The sequence below is a fragment of the Amblyomma maculatum genome, unplaced genomic scaffold (assembly GCF_055883805.1).
Source record: "Amblyomma maculatum isolate TAMU_Amacu unplaced genomic scaffold, ASM5588380v1 scaffold_19, whole genome shotgun sequence".
NCBI classification, from domain to species: Eukaryota; Metazoa; Arthropoda; class Arachnida; order Ixodida; family Ixodidae; genus Amblyomma; species Amblyomma maculatum.
The window spans coordinates 850,619-870,776 of NW_028146744.1; the positions used below are offsets into that span (position 1 = coordinate 850,619).

The 20,158-nt window shown below is 41.5% G+C and overlaps 2 protein-coding genes and 1 long non-coding RNA gene across 7 annotated transcripts in view; 1 reads left to right on the top strand and 2 right to left on the bottom strand.

Annotated features, from left to right (window-relative positions):
• Positions 1–20,158, top strand: part of LOC146171557 (uncharacterized) — a 342,743-nt gene that overhangs the window by 128,729 nt on the left and 193,856 nt on the right. The gene's annotated exons all lie outside the window — the stretch shown is intronic.
• Positions 711–6,113, bottom strand: LOC146171560 (uncharacterized). The gene is made up of 3 exons (XR_014702825.1): positions 5,998–6,113; positions 5,699–5,764; positions 711–1,955 (listed from the first exon to the last, which is right to left on the bottom strand). It is a non-coding gene; the product is annotated as an uncharacterized LOC146171560 (long non-coding RNA).
• Positions 11,269–20,148, bottom strand: LOC146171561 (uncharacterized). 3 transcript variants are annotated; one of them, XR_014702843.1, is made up of 6 exons: positions 17,049–20,148; positions 15,453–15,802; positions 14,743–14,969; positions 14,347–14,506; positions 13,283–13,379; positions 11,269–11,670 (listed from the first exon to the last, which is right to left on the bottom strand). XR_014702843.1 is itself a non-coding variant. In XM_084586475.1 (6 exons), exons 1-6 carry the CDS (start codon positions 17,257–17,259, stop codon positions 11,619–11,621), a joined length of 1,101 nt encoding a protein of 366 aa, XP_084442601.1. In that variant the 5' UTR covers positions 17,260–17,416; the 3' UTR covers positions 11,269–11,618. The 3 variants fall into 3 exon arrangements, 1 of the variants encoding a protein (XP_084442601.1); XR_014702842.1 differs by having other exon boundaries at positions 15,453–15,806; XM_084586475.1 differs by having other exon boundaries at positions 15,453–15,806; positions 17,049–17,416.

Here is a 20,158-nt window from a genome sequence, read left to right on the forward strand (position 1 = left end):
GTGGACAGGAGGCTTGCAGAATCACAACTGGATTTTACTAAGTAAAGATGACACATATAAAGTGCACAAAACCGCATGCTCAATGCTATACTTTTGCTTGCTGTATATATGTCCTCTTTCGGTTAGTAAAATACAGTTGTGAGCCTGTGTACGTCCATGTCCACTTCTATTTCTGTTGTCCGTGTTTTCTAGAACAGTTACTCCATTTCCAAGATGAGCATCACTGCATGCAACAATGCTACCCAAAGATTTATGCTGTTCATTTGTTGACACTGTTATGCCGAGATGCAGCTTTATGAATTTTTTTTTATGTGAGATGCAGCAATATTTATCTCGATTGATTGCAGCAGTGCATGACTACTTTCTCGTTGTTCTCGTCTCACAGTGTTCAGCATGACATGGTGTGTGCGTGGTGGCGTTTAGGGTGGCGTGTGATAGTGTTCGTGTTCAAATGCAGGGGTTTTTGCCTGAGTGTTGTGTGCAGCGATATGACAGCTTCGGTTCGCCATCTCGCTACTTGGCGAACTGAAAGGACGCGATGACTTTGGTTCGGCGTTGTCTCCCATGCTCCTTTGACTGCGTGACCGTCTACCGGTAGACACCTGACAGCTGTGCTCCGGACCAACGGCTTCACTTGTTCCCAACGCTGACTTTGAACTGTCAGTGGCACGAGATGCTTGTGACCGCAAATATGCACTAGACCACCAGTCTGAACGCTGTACTTGAGTTGTGCCGCGTGGGCCGTCTCTAGTGTTTCACCCGAACGGCTGTGTGTGCGTTTGTGTATTGTCTAGATTAAGGAAAGGTGGCATCTGAGTTATAAAAGTGTCTATATGTGTGAAGTGCCATCTGCTTTGGCGAACGAGGCGGCGAACCACCACAGCTTGTCTTCGTCAGGCCGTCTGACGGCTTCAGTGAGAACCTGTGCTACCAGATGCAAAAAGTGATGATGCCATTTTATGGCTTTTCACTTCATGCCGCTAATTCACAGCTCATATATTCATTGATCGCATGTACTGCTAGAGTCATTATTCAGAGTTTTCTGTACACTACTGAATTAATTGTACTCTCATTGAGCTGTCATGTTGTCATCATGCCCGAGACGCTTTGCATTGTAGCCCCACCCAGTAGTGCAGCCAGAGCTCGAGTTTTACCAACGTTGGCATCAACGAATGCCGCAGATGCCCTCTCCCTCTGTTTCCGCACTCTTTTTTTTTTTCATAAACTAAAGTCGCCTTTGAATCTGCTAGATTTTAACCCTGCAAAACTGTGTCTAGTCAGGCCGAAGCTATCACGCATATCTTTCTTTAGTTTTTTTTTTTTTGCAGCTGTGGGTTTCATGGATCCTGAAAATCACTTCGTGAGCCCTTATTTGAGAAACGCTAATCTATGATATGCTTTTAGCAATTACCACTATGTAACGGGACATTTTGAATTCCTTTTGGTGAAGTGGTGACCACACTAACAGTGTTTTCAACGTTGTAGCTGAGGCTCACTTGAGAGAGGTTGTGCACATATTTTTTTTTTCGAGTCATTGCATATGTTTACAATTCTAACAATGCAAATATTTCTTAAAATATGCAATTTAAAATTAGTGTAATGCCTTTTGCAGATAATTTTGGACCTGTATTTGCGAAACTGTAGCCTTAGCTACTTATGCACCATAAAATGCAAGAACAGAAACACACCGACAGCATTTGTGTTGCAAAAATGTATTTGGGATTTATTTGGCAAAGTGAACATGGTCGAGAGAGTTTTGGAGAAAATAAACTGGTGCTATCTGCAATGTGATATAGTGCCAGCATAAATAACTCATTCTTTCATCAGTGCAATCAGCATCTTGTCAACTGATTGCCAAGATTTCACCAGCTGATCTTCACATGTCCATCTTCACACGGGGCAGTGTTCGTCACCATGTGCTGCATAAAACATCCGTGTTGTATTCTTCTACCTTCCTGGAATTAAAAGGTGCAGTGTTCACAGAAATTACTGTAAAATTAAAGCTGTTATGAGAAAGCTGGAGGTTGTTTAATATTGCTCTCCAGCTGGCATTGCAGTGAATAACTACGCACATGATTATTCATGAAATGTCTGGGCATATGGCATACCCCTATATCATGGCACAGAAGTGCAGCAGTCTCCTCTTGTGAATGCACCTATCGGGGGTGGGATTGCCGCTCCATTTGCTCCATTCTACTCCAAACTGCTTTTCCTGCTCTATCCTGCTCCAAAATGCAATATTGCTTCAAAACTGCTCCAAACTGGCTGTTTTAATGTTCTACCATCATATTTAGTGCAACACGCAAACAATGTCTTTGCACCAGTAGCAAAGATATAACGCATCTAGCACTGGGCTTAATACAAACGAAATTTTTGTAAGGGAAGGAAGCATGTGGCATAATAAATATTTGTTTGCAAGTAAATTTAATATGAGTCACTGGCGATTGGAGATAATTGCAAAACAAATGCACTGTGCATGTGACATAGCACCTCCTCTCAGCCTTTTGAATCGCCGGTGGAGAGAGAAGCAAGAGCAGCAAGCGAAGCAGATAGGCGCAAACTACCGTGAGTCGTTCGGAAGGAAGCTTGTCAGACTGGAAAAACCACATGAGTTATTCTAATGGTTGTGGTCTAAGAACAAGCAGGCACTTATCGAGCCTCTTTTTCAGTAACAAGCTTGCCGGGCCTACAGCAGACAAAATCATACTTGAATCATTATGGGTTGGTACTCCAAAGATGTCACTCACTAGGAAGCGTCTCAAGAGTGTTGGAAAGCCATACAGGGCCTATTGCCAAGATTTAACAAATGAGCCCCAGCATTGCTCAAGCAAAGAATGATAGAACTATTGGAAGGAGGTAGTGAAGTAAAAATGCTGAAGGATGAAAAGGCTACCCTTCAGTGTCATCTACGTTTCCTGAAGGCAGTACTGACCACTGCTCAGGAATTTATCAGCACAGGCATAGGATCAAAAAGGGATATGCACAAGATAGCAGAAATGTCATGGCCATTAATCTGAGCTCCAAATTAGTGGCATTGCTTGAGTGCATTGAAGTGGTAAATGTGACATTTGAATCTGTCAAGTCAGAATAGGCAAATGCGTTAGGTCACAAGGTCACACTAGGTGTTCAGTTATAAAGCACACCAGCAAGCATTTTGTTTGCTGCTAGTCTGCTCCAAGTTGTTGGCCGTTGTCTTGTCAGAAATGAGTGCGAAGTTGGAGAGGCATTGAACTTGCATAAAAAGGAAGAGCTCATCTTTTTCTGTCAGAAAGAGAAAAACAATTGCTACAATTATCAGAGGCATTTGACCTTAGGAACCTGCTCCAAAACATAATTCAAATGCTCCAAAACTCTTGTCTCATTGCTCCAAAGCTGCTCCAAAACTCTTGTCTCGCTGCTCCCAAAGCTGCTCCAAAATGTTTGAGCCTGCTTCCACCCCTGACCTATGTATCAGACCCATGGATGACTGTCTTTAGTGGTAATGGCACATACCCACGGCGGGGAATAGGCCATGGTATATAGCAAGTACAAAAGGTTCATGGACAAGCAATTGGGTATTTTGATAATTACGAATTTTAAACTAGAATTTCATGGAAAAAAATAAAGGAAAAGAAAAGGCAGTGAATTCTCATTGTAGCAATCTACCTGGTGTGATTATATAGTTGTGAACAAAATTGCTCACGGGTTGTAGGGTATATCCCTTGGCACTTGCCCCGAAGGAGAGGAGAATAAACACAAATAGCATGCCTGACTAATCACCATTTGAACGATCTAACAGTCACTAACAGTGTTTCACAAGGAAGCCTGCTTTGGCCACTGTTGTTGAAAGTGTTCATCAAAGACATTGCCCACATCGACATATCCATTAAATTTGTCGTACATATATAGGGTGGATCTGGTACATATGATATGGGCATGTCCAGAAATCTAAAATATAAATCGAGAGACAAAAAATAATTTTGGGAAACTACTGTCGAGCTCACGCCCTGAAACTCTGCTAGGTCTAATCCGACTAGCTGACGTCGCCCATGTCCAAGGACTCCAGGCCGTCATCTTTGCGGATAAGTTGCCACCTACCTTGCACCTGTTGGATATTTATTAGTTTTGCCACCACCACATGCAGATGACTGTTCTATTATGACGAGCACAGATGCAAACACGTTGACAAAGCAAAGCCTTCCTGTTAACATTATTGTTGTGGTTTCAATCAAACAAACTTAATATAAATTGTTCAAAGACAACGCTAATTATTTTCCCAGAAAAAAAAAATTTTTTTAATCGTGCTGTCAGCAATGAGAGCCGGAACATTACAATTGTAGGCTCGCAGAGAATACTAAGTGTCACATTCAACAGCAATCTACACTGGAACTTGCCTGTTGCTGGCATATGCAAAATATTTTCCATGGTATTTGATGTTATTTTATGTCAGTGAACGCTCCTTCTGATGCACATTGAAAACAAATTGAATCATTTTTTCACATCAACCAATGCATTAAGACCACAGTGGCGGGTGGAGTAAACAATAATATAATTTTGCCATCCTTTTCTTGAGGATAAATAAAATTCACCAAATGGGTAATTGCGGTAGAAATGTCTCTATAAAATATTACTTCTGAGCTTTTGCGTTGATTATGCACATGCACAGCAGCATGCTGCAATGACCTAAGAGCTGGAAATGCATCACGCGTCCAGGCAAACATCACACAAAAGTGTGAAGCCGCAAAAAGAAAACGCATGTGGTAACTTCCCACGCTTTGCCCGATGATGAATACATTCTGGAGAGGGGTGCCTGATGGCACACCACACAGGAGGATACGGTGGCTTTTTGGGAGAAGAGACATGGCCATAAAACCATTACACTTATCCATTAGGAGTTGAGTTCTACAGATGCTGTTTTGATCCGCTGTATGTGGCATCAGACATGCCCTGTGTTTTTCTGGCAGACAGACTCCTTGTTCGACTATTGCAACACTATCGAAATGAAAAGGGAAGTTTCTATGTCTCCTCGCCTGTTCCCAAGGTATGACTGCAGGAACATTGCTTACCAATACCTTTTGATTGACTGGCTGATTGACCCGGAGAGATGTGCCGTGTTTTATTGGCCAAAGTTCTGTAAGAGGGCTGGATTGATTGTTTAAAGGTTTCTTGTGGAGTAAAAAAAAAAAACAATAGCCCTGGGCAAGAGGCTCAATAGTCTACCATTGCTATGAACTTGCTTTTGACCTTTTGCTGTTAAGACCTTTGAAGTATGTACATAAGGCTGCAGAAGTGCAATCAAATTTTATTGCTTTTGTTCTCTCATCTTCGAAACGTCATTCTTCTCTCAAACCAAAGACTCAGTCATGCCACCAAATGGAGTGTAGGTTCAAAACAGTCTGAGACAAGCATAACAATACACAAAGCATTGCGATGGTCTCGTGAGTGTGCACCATGAACGTGAAAATTTGTGAATAATTTGTTCTACTCATTTATTTAATTTATCGCTGCTTTCATAGACCATTGCATTTTGTATAATGCACTGTTGCTGCTGCTGGTCCGTGCATAGTTTTGGCATGAATGCAAAAGCTAACAACTAGGTTCTAGTGCAGTTGTACTAAGCAGTCTTGAGTTTTAAACTATAGTAAGTTGTTAAGGCATTGAGATAAATAAAACTTTTTACAAATTGGTGCTGCTCAAAATAACGTAAATATGTCCTCACCCCTCAGGGGCACTGACTGTAGGCTTGGTGTTGACGGCAGCGGCTCCACACTGTGCAGACTTGTGGCTGTGCCATGGAAGCAAGCAAACAAATGAAAGAAATAATTATTTCTGCAGCCATGAGATCTTGGGCTGTTTTCCGGTGCATAACAACATGCACGAGCTTACTTTAGCACTCTGCCTACACCTTGTACACTGCAGTAAGAGAATCAAGACTGAACATTGCAGTGCTTTGTAAATAGCTGTAACATGTTCAACAAGAACATCGAAGAAAGTAATATAAGAAGTGTTGTCGCTTACTATTCCGGGAGTTGTCATGATTGCTTTCATCATCATGAGTCTCTCTGGGCACCGTGTCATTCAGGCACTTGCAGGCTCATTTCATCTGAAAGGGAATAACCATATGAGGCACAGATTATTGGTAATTAACTTGCCAACATAATACAGGATCTAATTGTGCAGCTGAAAGTTGTGCCAGGACACTAGAACAGTGCCACGACGCAGACACTGTTGCCTTCATTCAATGCAATGGTCCTTAACAAGGATCCTTTTTTAATTTTCAGGTGTTTTTATAACACAATGAGCAAACCAGTTCAGCCTCTGCGACTTGTAAATGCTAATAGGACTTCCAGTGCCTGAATGTTTTGTCCAACAGCATAAAATATTGGCGCACTTCATTTCACGTGCTGACACAGGGACACAAGTTCATAAGCTTGGAGCAAAAAAAAATAATAATAAATGACCTCTTGCAATATTTGGCTTCGGCACTGCATTCAGCATGTGCTAATAGCTAATGGTGCCAGAAGATAAAGTAAATCATCTTGCAAACAATTTTCATTTATTGTGGCTCCTGGTGGCTGTGCACATTTACATGCACATGTAAACAAAAGCAGCTACACGACGTGTATTATATTATGCAACTCGAGCCATGCTTAGCAAAAATGCTGAAATATCATGTATCTAATTCGCACAACATAAGTGGCTTTTGACTTTGCGCTGCTATTCCCCAGCAATCGACTAGGCGGTGTTCAGACGGGCGGGCCGTATGTATCGCGGGAAAGCATCATCCACCACCACTCCTACTCGGAGCACACGCGATCGGCAGGCGCCGAGTCACTGCCATTCCGAGCTACTCGAAAGTGCCGTTTTCGTCACATGATAACTAATTGTTCCGCTCGGACAGTCCGCTGTCCAGTCCGATAGTCTGAACAGAGAAGGTAGAGGGTAGTGACTTACCAGAATCATTTTTTTTTTTCTGACGCTGGATGGCTTGCAAAGGCCTTTGCGAACGCCTTCATTGCGCAGCGGAGCGAGCGCTCGTTCGCCGTCGGCGGATCCCTAGAAATCGTTGCAACTTCTTTCGACGGCGCCTTCTCCCTGCGCTGTACAGTGTATGTACAGGATGGTGGCGATCTCGAGCTACTTGCTGGTCGTCCGCCGGACTGAAACGCTTGCGCATGATGTTTTCTTGGCACGGCCGGGGCAAGGGTATTACAGCATTTGATGACGCTAATGTGAAAACGGAAGAACTATGTGGCCCGTTGCGCACAGCAGCACTCTACAAGCACTCGTAGCACCATCCCATCGGCGCTTGGCGGCTTGGCTCCATGGCTGCTGAAATCTCATGAGATCTCGCGAGATTACGGCAAGCTGGACGTCACGCGGCATACGTCTCCGGAGTACGTCTCCAGCGCCTGTACGTATCGGCAGTTTTCACGCATGCGCAGTAGGCGTCCGATACGTCTACGTCTGTACGTCTCCGGGAGACGTAATACGTCTCCGGTAAGCTAAATCTCTCTAATGTGAAGAGTGCTCCACGTATGTTTTCAACAGGATAGTTAAGCGGGCGAGTTGGTGATACATCATTAAAAAAACAGCGCAAACAAACGGGGACGACAGGAAGAAACAACAGGAACAGGCGCTGACTCTCAACTAAAATTTAATCGCAGAAAACACAATTATATAAGGTACAGAAAACAATAAAACACCAAAACCAGACCGCTCGTGTTACTATGTGATGTCCAGATATGCAACTTCGCAGTCACGCAGGAGCAGGGAAGGTTTGCTGACACACAATCTTTCTTTCTTGGCCATATTATACGCCTCGATGATTTCCCTGGTCAACTGGTCGGGGTGTTTGTACAAAATGTCAGTATAATGTAAAGACGGAAAACAGGATTGACACTCACGGCAATGATCAACTAGATTAGTGGAGCGATTAGATTCTAATGAGTTAAGATGTTCTCTGAGACGTGTGTTAATACATCGTCCCGTTTGCCCAATGTATATCTGTCCACAGGACAACGGACCTTTGATCCTTTTAAGGTACCAAACTCTGAGTGTGTCGTCAAGTTCTTACAGGAGCAAAACCCAGGCTCATGCTCAGCTTTTAGCATAGACGTGGTAGATTTGTTCTACTCTCTGCCGCACAAGGAAATGATGACTGCTGTTTTTGATTGCATCACTTCGGACAATGATGAGGAACAATTCATAAGTGGTTGCGGTATTTCAGTGTCTGGGTTCCTTGAGCTGTTGTCGTTTTATGTGAACTCTACCTTTGTTGAATGGGAAGGCACACTCTATTCCCAGAAAGCGGGCGTTTGTATATATATATATATATACAAATTGTTGCTGAAACATTGCACCAATATTACCTTTTTAGGTTGCACCAATGTGGCTAGCGTCCTCCTTTGGCAATGTCAAGACGACATACATAAAGAAACATTGCTGCGACGTCATCTACAACATTGTGACCACGTTTAGCATATGTACAACAACATTGCAGCAAAGTTTAGTACACATTCATAAAACATTAAAATCAAACATTAGTCACGTCACCACAACATTCAGGGGACATGCTTGTGTGGCACACATGCAGTTCATACTAGACGAAGTTCCACGAAAGTGCTGCACTAAAAGACCACACTAAAGGAGGGCATGTAGAAACATTGTGGGTGCAGTTAACTATTCATTTTTAATGCAGTTCTTTTTACATAATGCAGCGTTTTTAGAACGCATGGCAGGAAGCGGTAAAATGATAGCTAGTTTAGTAAGCGGGGTTTAATGTCCAAATCATAAAGGTGCTTAAGCTGTAAGAGACCATAGTTGAGTTCTCTTGATAAATTCGACCACCTGAAGTTCTTCAATATGACATTTCGCAATACCTAGGACATTGCATTTTTATCGGAATGTGGCTCTCGTGGATATGTTTGAACCCACATACTTTTGCTGGGAAGAAAGATATTTATCGTGAACGAGTTTTTCTGTCAGTTATGAAGCATGAATAATGCTTTCCTGATCTAAACCACATATTAATACAAAGTTGGGCAATGTGCAGCAAGGTGTAATTGTAGCAGAGAAAGGTTTGGTTTATGGGGTTTAACGTTCCAAAGCGAATCAGGCTATGAGAGACGCCGTAGTGAAGGGCTACAGAAATCTAGACCACCTGAGGTTCTCTAACGCGTATCGACATCGCACAGCCCACCGGCGCATTGCTTTCCGCCTCCATCAAAAAGCAGACGCCATAGCCAGGATTCGATCCCGCATCCTTGGGCACAGTAGTCGAGCGCCCTAACCACTGCACCCCCCCCCGGCAAGGCTGTAACAGAGATAGATTGAAATACAAACAGAAATATTTATTCGTCATAAAAAAATGTTTGGCACTTAACAGATACAAAGATCAGAAAAATGGCAACAAACTGTTTGCCGTTGGAAGTTAAAAGCTTGTAAAGAACACAAGGAAGACAGCAAAACTAAAGCGCTCATTTACAGTTGCATGAGAAGTACTGGTCAAAAAAATGCAAACAATAAGTAATGTAATGTAAAATTCAAGGAGACACTGGCTGATAGAACCATTACAAAATACGGGTTAAGGTAAACAAACCATACACTGAAGTTCGTCAAATAAAGCTTGGGAGCAATTTGCCATGTTACAGACATCCCTAGTACAGCTCTAGTTACATTACTACATTCACTAGGAAACAAAGCACAGCAAAATTTCTCAACACCGATAACAAGGACAATATAGGCAATGATCAATTCAAATAGAAAGCAATGAAATTGCCGGAGCATGAAATCCTGACTGCATTACTACAGTGAGTTTGCTGGTGATGTACTGTAGGAAGCAAAGGTGCAGGGGAAGGGGCCAGTATAGAGCCAGACAACTACATCATCACACCGTCCTCGGGTGGTGTTTGGGACCAATCGGAATGATGGGGACCCTTTTTTACCTGCCAGCCAGCATGCCACTTTCCTAACAAAGAGCTCTCTAACAGTTATCTTATTCCAGACGTATAAAAAATGCAGGCTTTCCTGCATGCACAAAGCACAGTACAGTAAAGATGCAATGGATGTTATATACGCAGCATTGAATGAATAGGTAATAATAAATCTTGGTCGAAATGATGCTGATTCCCCTCACCAGTTAAATACTGCTGCTAGAGACTAGAGGCACTGTTAAGCAGCAGATTTACTGAGAAAAATTCAGATCATTATTTTACAAAACAAAAAAGCTGGCTTGTTTACAAAACCAAGCAGACAGCAATGAACAGTATATTAATAGCACAGCGTGAAACGGTAAGGATAAAAATTGACTGCGATGCAGGCTATTACTGCTAGGAACTAGAGGTAGTAATAACAAGTAGGTGCATTGAAAAAACTTCTCAACTTTTTTGGAAAAAAAAAAGATACGATACAAGTTTGCTTAAAAGAAACGCAATGAAAAGCATACAAACAGCATAGTATAAAGTTGTAATAATAAATATTGTAATGATACCAGTTGACTACACCGGTTAAATATTCCTTCTAAAAACTAGAGGCAGCGACTGGCAGCGCGCATTGAAAAAACTTCACAACACTCTTTTGTAAAAATATATATATATATATATATATATATATATATATATATATATACGATACAAGCTTCCTTAAAAGAAATGCAAACGCAATGAAAAGCATACAAACAGCATAGTATAAAGTTGTAATAATAAATATTGTAATGATACCAGTTGACTACACCGGTTAAATATTCCTTCTAAAGACTAGAGGCAGCAACTAGCAGCGCGCATTGAAAAAAGTTCTCAACACTCTTTTATGAAAAAAAAAGAAAGGATACGATACAAGCTTGCTAAAAGGAACGCAATGAAAAGCATACAAACAGCATAGTATAAAGTTGTAATAATAAATTTTTAATGATACCAGTTGACTACACTGGTTAAATATTCCTTCTAAAGACTAGAGGCAGCGACTAGCAGAACGCATTGAAAAAACTTCTCAACACTCTTTTAAGAAACGCAATGAAAAGCATACAAACAGCATAGTATAAGTTTGTAATAATAAATATTGTAATGATACCAGTTGACTACACTGGTTAAACATTCCTACTAAAGACTAGAGGCAGCGACTAGCAGCACGTACACAAAGAAAAATTAAGATTATTCTATTATGGAAAAGAAAAAACATTCGCTGCAGCAACACTGATTCACCACAACAGTGAAATAGTGCTGCCAGGAACTAGAGATAGTGATAGAAAGTAGGTACACTGATAAAAAATCTAAACACTGTTGAGAAAAAAAATAGGAATACAAGCTTGCTTAAACAATGAACAGCATACATACAGCACAGCATGAAGAGTTAATAATAAATAAATGCTGCAATGATACCAGTTGACCACACCGGTTAAATACTGCTGCCAGGGACTAGAGGCAGTGAAAAGAACACTTTTGTGATCGCTGTTTCATGAATAAAAAAAAGATGCAAGCTTGCTTCCAGAAAGCACAGTGAAGTAGAAACTATAAACAGTACACAAGCAGTAATAACAAATCTTGTCGGCAATAGTAGTTTCACCACACCAGTTATATATCGCTGCTAAATAATAGAGGTAGCAACATTGCCTGTATAAACCTTGACTGATGTACTGCTCTTCATTCCACTGGTTCCATGTCAGCTTCAGCTTGTACCAATCTGGCAATCTCCCTGAAACATAAAGGAAACAAGCTGCTTCTTGAAAGTAATGATGCCTTCTGTGACACCAACATGTATACCTAATTTTAAGCTTTGAAAGGTAACCAGAGAAAAGTGTAGCTTTATTATTAAGCAGTTGAGGAGCGACCTATACCATAATATATATATAGTAGCCTATGAAATTCTTATAAATTTACTTTTATGACCATGCTGCAAAATGTGAACTCGAATGTAAAGAGCAAGAGCATGTTTATATTTTCTTTAAAACTAAATATGCCCTGTTAGATACCACTGACAGAATGTGCTGTAGGTAATGCTACAGGAAGAAACACAAGGAATACCCAGTGCATTTGTAGCCTTTAGGAATTATGCACACGCCTTCAGTCTAGTGCATGGCTTAAATGAGCTTGCAGCTTGGGTTCTTTTGGTCCAACATAAATGCAGCAAAGAGGTGACAGCAAGAAAAAAGACAACATAAGTAGCTTCTATTTGTAGTTTTAACCAGAACCACATACATTCTGTCCTTCTTTTAAGCTGCTTGTCATGAACTTCTGCTTCTCGAAAATCTTTCTATTAATTAGACCTTTCTAATCTTTCTAATTAATTAGACTATTAGACCTGTAATGCCAATTCAGGCATTACAGGTCTCACAATGATTAATTCCAATAAGATCCCAAAAGCAGGTCAAATCTAGGTATTATGCGCACATAACTAGTTGATTGTGAAAATAGCTCTTTTAAATCAGGAACAGCATTCTGCAGAGATGACTGTGCATCTCTGACGTGTGCACAAGAGCAAGAGTGACAAATGGATGGCCTTGATTCTGACCCAAAGTACGTCAAACGCTTAATTTCGGCTTCATATTTAGGAGCTGCGGCTACTGGCTGTGCGTCAGCAAGCCCACCAAGACTAGCTGCATGCCATTTTGGATGCTCGCCGACAGCCATGTTGGTGGCATTGATTACTTCTCTTCCTTCCATCCGCAATGGTTATTTCAATACACCAACACTGCGTGTTCATCAAGTGCCAGCCAGATGCCGTGCAGTAGTCTCCTCACACACGGTGAAGCCCCTTATGAGAGGGTACCACCACTATTGTCTTGCACTAAGAATGATGCCAAGGAGGCTTGTACCATTTTAGAGCAGTTTTGCTCTCATGCTCTAGGCAGTGTGTGCACAAAATAGAAAAAATGCAAATGCAAAAAATTGCTACTGACATGCTGTTCTCCAACAGGTGACCATTTCCAAGTCTTTCAAAATAAATATATTGCGAAGCAAACAGTTCCTGTACATTTTTTAAAGTTATTGGATAATTCAAGCTTCAAATAATTTAGGTTTTTCCACCCTCTGAATTTTCAATTAATGAACCTTACTGCCTACAAATGACTATAAGGCAAAGGCAATAAGCCTCAGAACTATTCTTAAGCAAAAGCAATGACAGAAAGGTAGAATTTGTGAAACCATACAGCGTGGTAGAACAGTAAAGAAATGTGCGAACACCAGCATTTATCTTAATTTGTTCAAACTCTGATGCCATCTTCATTTGTGCTTGTGTGTTTTTCGCATAATTTGCTGTAAGGAGATATCAAAGAGAAAAAGAGAAAAATACTGAAAAAATTTCATACCGCTTTTTGCATCTAGAAGGAGCATACCGAAGCCAGTCTGCTACGCACATCTGGATCTGACAGTCCGTTGCCTTAGGAAATGAGCTTCGAAGTGTCTCTGCAAGGAATAGCACAATTTAATTGCTTCCGGATACCACTGGGGTACTTGCTCTCCATTACAAATACTTACACAGTTGAATATACCACTGGTACAAAGTTTGACCACTTTCGTAAGAAAAAATTATTCAGAAATGTTAGGCATTAAGAAACAGTCAGAAATAGACAATTTATTTTGCATAATATCAAAGCTACTTACTTAGTACTCAGAATGGTGTTTTTTATGTCTACAATATGCCTGTACTGATCAATGCAGCAAAACATACTCTGTGCAATTTTTTTTTTCATGAAAATTTTTCAGCAATGCCATGCAAGTCTATTTTAGAATGCTACAAGGTGAACCTGGTTTTACATGCTTGTAGCAAATATGACAGCAACTGTACATGCACTTAGGTACAAAGTTTGTGATCATTCTAGTAAAGCAGTGGTAGCCAACATGAGGCGCGAGCATTTGCTAAAAGGAAGACAATGTGATGTGACATCCCGACATACAGAACTCGTTTCCACGCCTAATGTGAAGTGCCCTACACCTTTCTGGCATGATTTTTAGCAGATGCAATGTAGCAACATGTAGACATGTTCTAGGCATATTTGTTACACACGAAAAAGATTCCTCATATTATTTTTTGGGGTACCTGAAAGACCAGACGGCTTAGACTCCAAGGCTTCTATCATTACATGCAAGTAAGCCCTATGAGAACATATGTATTCCAACTTCATTTGTTCACTCCTTCTATACTAACAAGCTGCAACGTACAGACTCGTTCTTAAAAACAGGATGCCACAAATTACATAATGGAGCTATATAAACAAATCACAAGGTTTTGTCCCCAGTGATAGCTGAAATGACAAATAGTTTTGAGTAGAGACGCATGAGTAGACTGCGGTTGTTAGAATTCTGAGCTAACAGACTAGGAAATATTAAACATTTGCTCAGAGCACATAAATAAAAGCAGAGCAATGAGTACCTGTTATGACAGAAAGCAGCTGAAGGCCAATAAATGACCGCTTCCCTTTTCTTCCGGTCAGTGAGAAGTCTCGTGCCAAGCTGTCACAAATGCACTTTTTCATAAGCTGACGTAAGGCATCTTTAAGTGATGATCCCCCTATGTGCGAGAGGTGTGCCACCTTAAAACAGAAACATGCACAATGGTGAAAAAGTCAGCAAAAAGAAAGGGTACATAATAATTACGAAAAAACCTAAAGGCTAATGACTCTAGTACTATGCTTCTAAAACCAGCACAGAACTACTGATTACGCATTCAAGTTCAAATGCCACTGTGACTTTGCAATACTTAAAACAGTTGTTCATCTGAGTTCTAAATGCTTAGGAATATAATTTATAATTTTAATGCTACACTCACTAGGTCAGATCTCTTTTTTGCAACACGGAGGTGCTGCTCAAGTTGTTCAAGGCTTGAGTGCGTTGAAAGAGGAAGCAAGTCAAGAACAGTGCTATCCACGGGTTCTGCTGCTGCTGTCGTTGGTTGCAAATGCAGCATGATGTTCTGTAGGTTCTTCAGTATTTTCAGCTGCTCATTCATCAAGACTTTCATTTCCTTCAGCATTCTTATTGTCTTCAGCTGCAATGCTAAAAGATGTGAACAAACCTCCATTAGAAAAACAGGACATTACTAGTTCACTATTATTTGTTAAGCATTTTCTAAACTGCTCAGAATGCCTGTAAAGAGTTAAGGAACACAAACGCTGCAGTGACAAATCATGAAAATCAAGGGCTGCCTGATCATTATCATTAAGCAAACATTCCTTGTTGACAAGCATGTTGTAACTTTAAAGCAATGCCCTTTTCAAGTTACAATTTACAATACACATACAATGTCAAAAATATGCCACTACAAAAATAAGTTTAGTATGTATTAAGCCACATCTCTTAATCTACTGTGCTCTCAAGACTGCCTTGAAATGAACCTCCATGATGTTATCATTCTGCATATATGCAATTGTGATAAACACTCCTGCTGCTGACACAAGCAAGTTCTCAGATTTGCAATGGTATTAAGATCATATATGACATTCATATTGTCACATAATTGATAATGAATGTAGCCCTTACGGCTTCTATGTGATTTGCCTTGCTGGGATGCTTGACTGTCTTCGGTAGATTGCTGCAAGATGGTCGCAGGAGACTGTCTGATTGAAGAGGCTGCAGGCACTAGTGAAGCTGAGGCATGGTCCTTAAATTTAGCTATTTTCGGGGGTGGTGGCTGCGGAACAAAAATAGGGCTTGGATGTGACAAGTCTGGAAGAGGCACATCACAAGTAGTGTCGTCACTGTCGCTTTCATCAGACGAAATCAGGCGTTGCACTGGCCTCCTCTTCCGTTTTTGCCGCACATTTTCAGAATCAGAACCCAGGTCTGATGTCAAGGTAGCTTGCAGTTCCTTCTTTCTTGCTAGATCGTAGCTATCTAGTAAACATTAAACAGTGCAAAATCAAAATGTCACCAAAGCTTTGTCATCTTGCAAAGAATACAAAAACCTAGATACTAAAATATACTGGCGTAAATGTTAGTACAGTAAGTAGTCTTTACTTGCCGACTTTAAGAGTAATATAAAACGAAATATAAGGGATGTAAATATCAAAGCTCGTAATATAAGAAAAAAGCAGGTAACCTAGAATCAGTTCTACGCACGCTTTTAGCAAGGAACTGAAAGAGAAACGAGGGGCTCGTTATGAAACATGAATGAAAGAAACCAACAGTCGACGAGGCCACGGAAAGCGTAGGGGATTTTTTAAATTTTGGTTTTTGCTATACACCAGAATTAGTGCTGTAATCATTTTGGAAAGAAAAGTAATTAGCCATAAAGTAGAAGGAAAACAATGTGCCAGTGGTGGGAACCGAGCCCACGACCTCCAAATATTGCATTTGGTGCTCTTCCAACCGTCCCACATCGATGGCTGTCCAACCTGCTACTTGTTTGGGTAATAATGTTGCCTGTAAACAAACCTTGAACATGTTCACTAGCGCCACCTTTCTTTCAGTTCCCTGTTAATAGCTTACGAGGGTCTCGGTTCTGGCAGTTTTGAAGCCATAGACAGCATAATAGGGTTCTCGCACAGCTTCCGCCCTCTCTGTCGATCACATTCTATGTGAAGCTGGTAGTAACACAGGACGTTCCACGTAAACCGCTAAGGAGAAGGGTGGCACTGGTGAACACTCTCAAGGTTTGTTTACAGGCAACATTAATACCCAAACAAGTAGCAGGTTGGACAGCCGTTGATGTAGCTCAGTTGGAAATGCACCGGACGCAATATTCGGAGGTCGTAGGTTCGGTTCCCACCACTGGTGCATTGTTTTCCTTCTACTATATTGTTAATTACCTTTCTTATCAAAATGATTAAAGCACTAATGATGGTCTATAGCAAAAACCAGAATTTAAAAAAAAAAGCTATGCTTCTTTTGGCCTCACAGACTGCTGGCTTCTTTCATTCTACACACGTTCACACACAAGCTACCGAACTGTGACACTACAGACTCTGCTACCCAGATTTGTACTGATGAGTACCTGTGCACACGATTACTAAAATTATATTTTTCTGTGAAGCATACCTGAGAATATCCAAGGCTAGGCTACAGGCATAAAAAGAATCCCATTTTGAGTGTGTAACTAATTTAATGATGCTTACAAGTATTTCAAATAGTGCTTACCACAAGTCCACAACACTCTACATCTGTACTTCGTCCAATGGTCTGGTGGTTTTTCATTGTTTTGTATCGCCTCGTTGATCCTGCTTGAATTTTTGTACTGTGGCCACACAACGGTGTTTTCCGCAATTATCCATGTAGATGGCACCGCAGAAACTTCATCCCCATCTTGGAAATGCACAATGCTGTACATTTTAGAACCTAAAACACACATTAAAAAACACAAATCTTGAAATCCCCATACCAAAAGTACAAATCAGATGCCAAAACACCAAATGTTATCAAGAAAGCCACAATTCTTACATGTTACTGTAGCTTAAAATATATTTGTAATACGTGCCTACCCTTTCCAGATATCCTCTTCAGATTTAGGTACTTTTGCACGTGTGCAGAAGAGGGAAAACTGCATATGAATTCGGTCCATTTGGGAGGCACACACACTTATGCTGAATGTCATCTACATTCCATACTGAAATATTCCGTGAAAGTCCTTTTGCAGAAACAATCATCAATTCTGATGATGGCAGAGGGTTCAGAAATAGGTTGCCTAAAATTATGAAAAAATGTCCACAGATGTAAATACTTCCTGATGAGCACAAAAAGTTAGTTATTAAAACAACGTGACCATTTTGCAAGCGAACACAGTTGTCATGTTTGCCGAGTTTCAACACTGTGTCCTTCATTTCCAGCCTGGAGTACTGTATGCCTTCAAATCCTGGAGGCACAGGTCCATCACAGTGCTGTCCAGACAGTTTAACTGGCCCATCCAGTGAACATGAGCTTGCTTTGCTCACACTCCTCTTCTCACTGAGGCGTCGAATAACTTGCTGAAGAGCACGCGCATGAGATTTCAGCAGAAGTTTGACTTGATAGAGGAAGTTCTCAAAAGGAAAGGCTGAAAATTCATCCAGAGGGCCATACCTTCGAGCATCATCAGTGATATGCAAAAGAGAGTGAAGATTGTAGACATAAATGCCTTTGCCATACAATGACCCAGCTTCTGTAACGAATTCATGAAGGAGACGTTCAGCAGTATTTGCATGAACCACGCTGTGCTTTGGGCAGACAAGAATGGTAATGGCAATGCTGAATTTCATGAAGTGCTTGAAGTATTTTTCTTCCAAATTTCCTTTTAGTGCAACAGCTCCATAGTAGATCAGAAAATTCCGGAATTCTACCGCTTTCCAGTGCTCTAAAAAGTGAAGTCCTCGTGGTCTTCTTTTCATATCGCTAGGAGCAAAGGAAGCAAAATTTGCCAGCCTCCCAGAAACGCTCAGCTTCGATGCATTGTTCATCTTAGAAAAGCAAGGTCTCGTAGATGTCCAATGTTGCACAAGCAGCCTTTTCATGACGCCTAGACATACCATGTGCATGTAGTCCAGTGGAAATTGGCTAACAAGGCCAATTCCCAGGCACTCGAGAGGAGACTGACCACGGTGATGATCACTGTGCACCTGGTTCTTAAAGCTTTCGTCTGTGCGCAAAGGGCTGTCATGTTCAGTGAAAATGACCTTCCTGTCCAACTCAGAGTATGTGCCCTTTTGCACACACTTTTCACAGCCAAAGTATGCTGCATGCCCTTTTATGCATTTAATATAAGCTCTTGCAGGGGCATCACAAATGAAAGCATGAAGCCTCACAGTAAATGACCTGCCACAGTACACAAGTCCGCTCTCTAGCAGCCCCATCATTTCACAAACGAAGTCCTTCAAATATAAGTTCAAGTCTTCAGGTTTGCCACCTCCCTCATAGAGTGCAGCAATGAAAGGAGAATGGTTTGAACTTTCTCTGACCAGTACAAGTATAGGCCAGAACTGCCGCCGAGAGCTGCGAGAAATAGGGAGGCCATCTACATTTACAATTAAGGACAGTGTGTCCACCCCTTCTGGAACATGACTAGATATATGGTCAATCAGGTTGGGTGTCACCCCAAAGTAGTGGTACTGACCACCACACATGGACACAAGCTCCGTCTTCCTCTGCGTCTTCAGAAGTGTTCTGGCATCCCGCGGTAGTTCAGGATGGTAAGCACTGAGAATTTTCAACAGTGAATTCAAGTATGAGGCAGGTATGTTATTCTCGAGGGCCCATGTTCGCAGATCGCGCTCGAGAGACGGTGAGGCATCAGAAGGAAATACGCTAGACGCATTTGTGTCCTCATCGCTGCCAGCGTGAGGTGACACACTCTCCGCTTCAGACGTGTCGAGCTCAGCAAAGCTCATGTCCGAGGAGTCATAGCGGCTGCCAACCACGCTCGCGCCAAAATCGCTGCCTGCATCGAATTCGTCAGCTGAAGGTGCTGAATCCCGCAGAGGACTTCCACTTGAACCTCCAGGTTTCGATTGACCTTCCGATTCTACAAAACCTTCAGTAATGTCGCTTGTTGACCCGCTGCTATCAGTAATATCACCCTGATCGCTCTTGTCGACATCTTCCAACTCTTTCTCGACGGCACTAGCTATTCTCCGTCGCCTCTGTCGGTTGCTGACCTCGCTGAATGAGTTCTTAACTCTCTTCATTTTGCCAGTGAACAATATTCCTGACCATAACGCGTTAGTACAGAAAAATGAGTGCACGCTATTTCGCGGCAACAAAACAACGCGAGTGCCTCTGCTTTGCTACACCGAAATGGTGAATTAGCTCACACTACTGGTACAGTGAAGGTGAATAAATATCATAAAAGGCACTCACCGTCATGGTTATTCGCCGGCACACTTCCACCGTGGACAGACAAGTCGTTTGGCGGGAATGGTCGAAAGGCGAACTATGTGCGAACCGAACAACGGCAAATTACCGTTGACGATGTCATTGGCGATTAGACGATTAGACTGACTAGCTAGCCATTTTTTTATGCAATCTTAGAAAGTAAGTCCTAAAGAAACACATGACACAATTAAATCTAGGCGCTCAGAAATGCATTGAAGTAAAAAATTGTTTGTTGAGTCAATTAACTTTTAGAAAAAAAAAGAACAAGTTTCGGTTTCGGGTGATGGATTTGCATCGCTTCCGCGTACCGCGAATGTTTGGATGAGTTTACCAGACAAACCCCCTTCTCAGTGCGAGAAAGCAGGGCATGAAGAAAAGTTTTTTTTCACAGTGTGCATGCAACTTAA

Bases quoted from the DNA above. Each gene is read 5' to 3' on its own strand.
- LOC146171561 (XM_084586475.1), bottom strand. From the start codon at position 17,259: ATGTGTGTTTTAGGTTCTAAAATGTACAGCATTGTGCATTTCCAAGAT. The intron at 14,970-15,452 runs GTAAGGGCTACA...CACATCTTTTAG, and splicing joins AGGCAAATCACATAGAAGCC to CATTGCAGCTGAAGACAATA. The intron at 14,507-14,742 runs GTGAGTGTAGCA...TTCTGTTTTAAG, and splicing joins CAAAAAAGAGATCTGACCTA to GTGGCACACCTCTCGCACAT.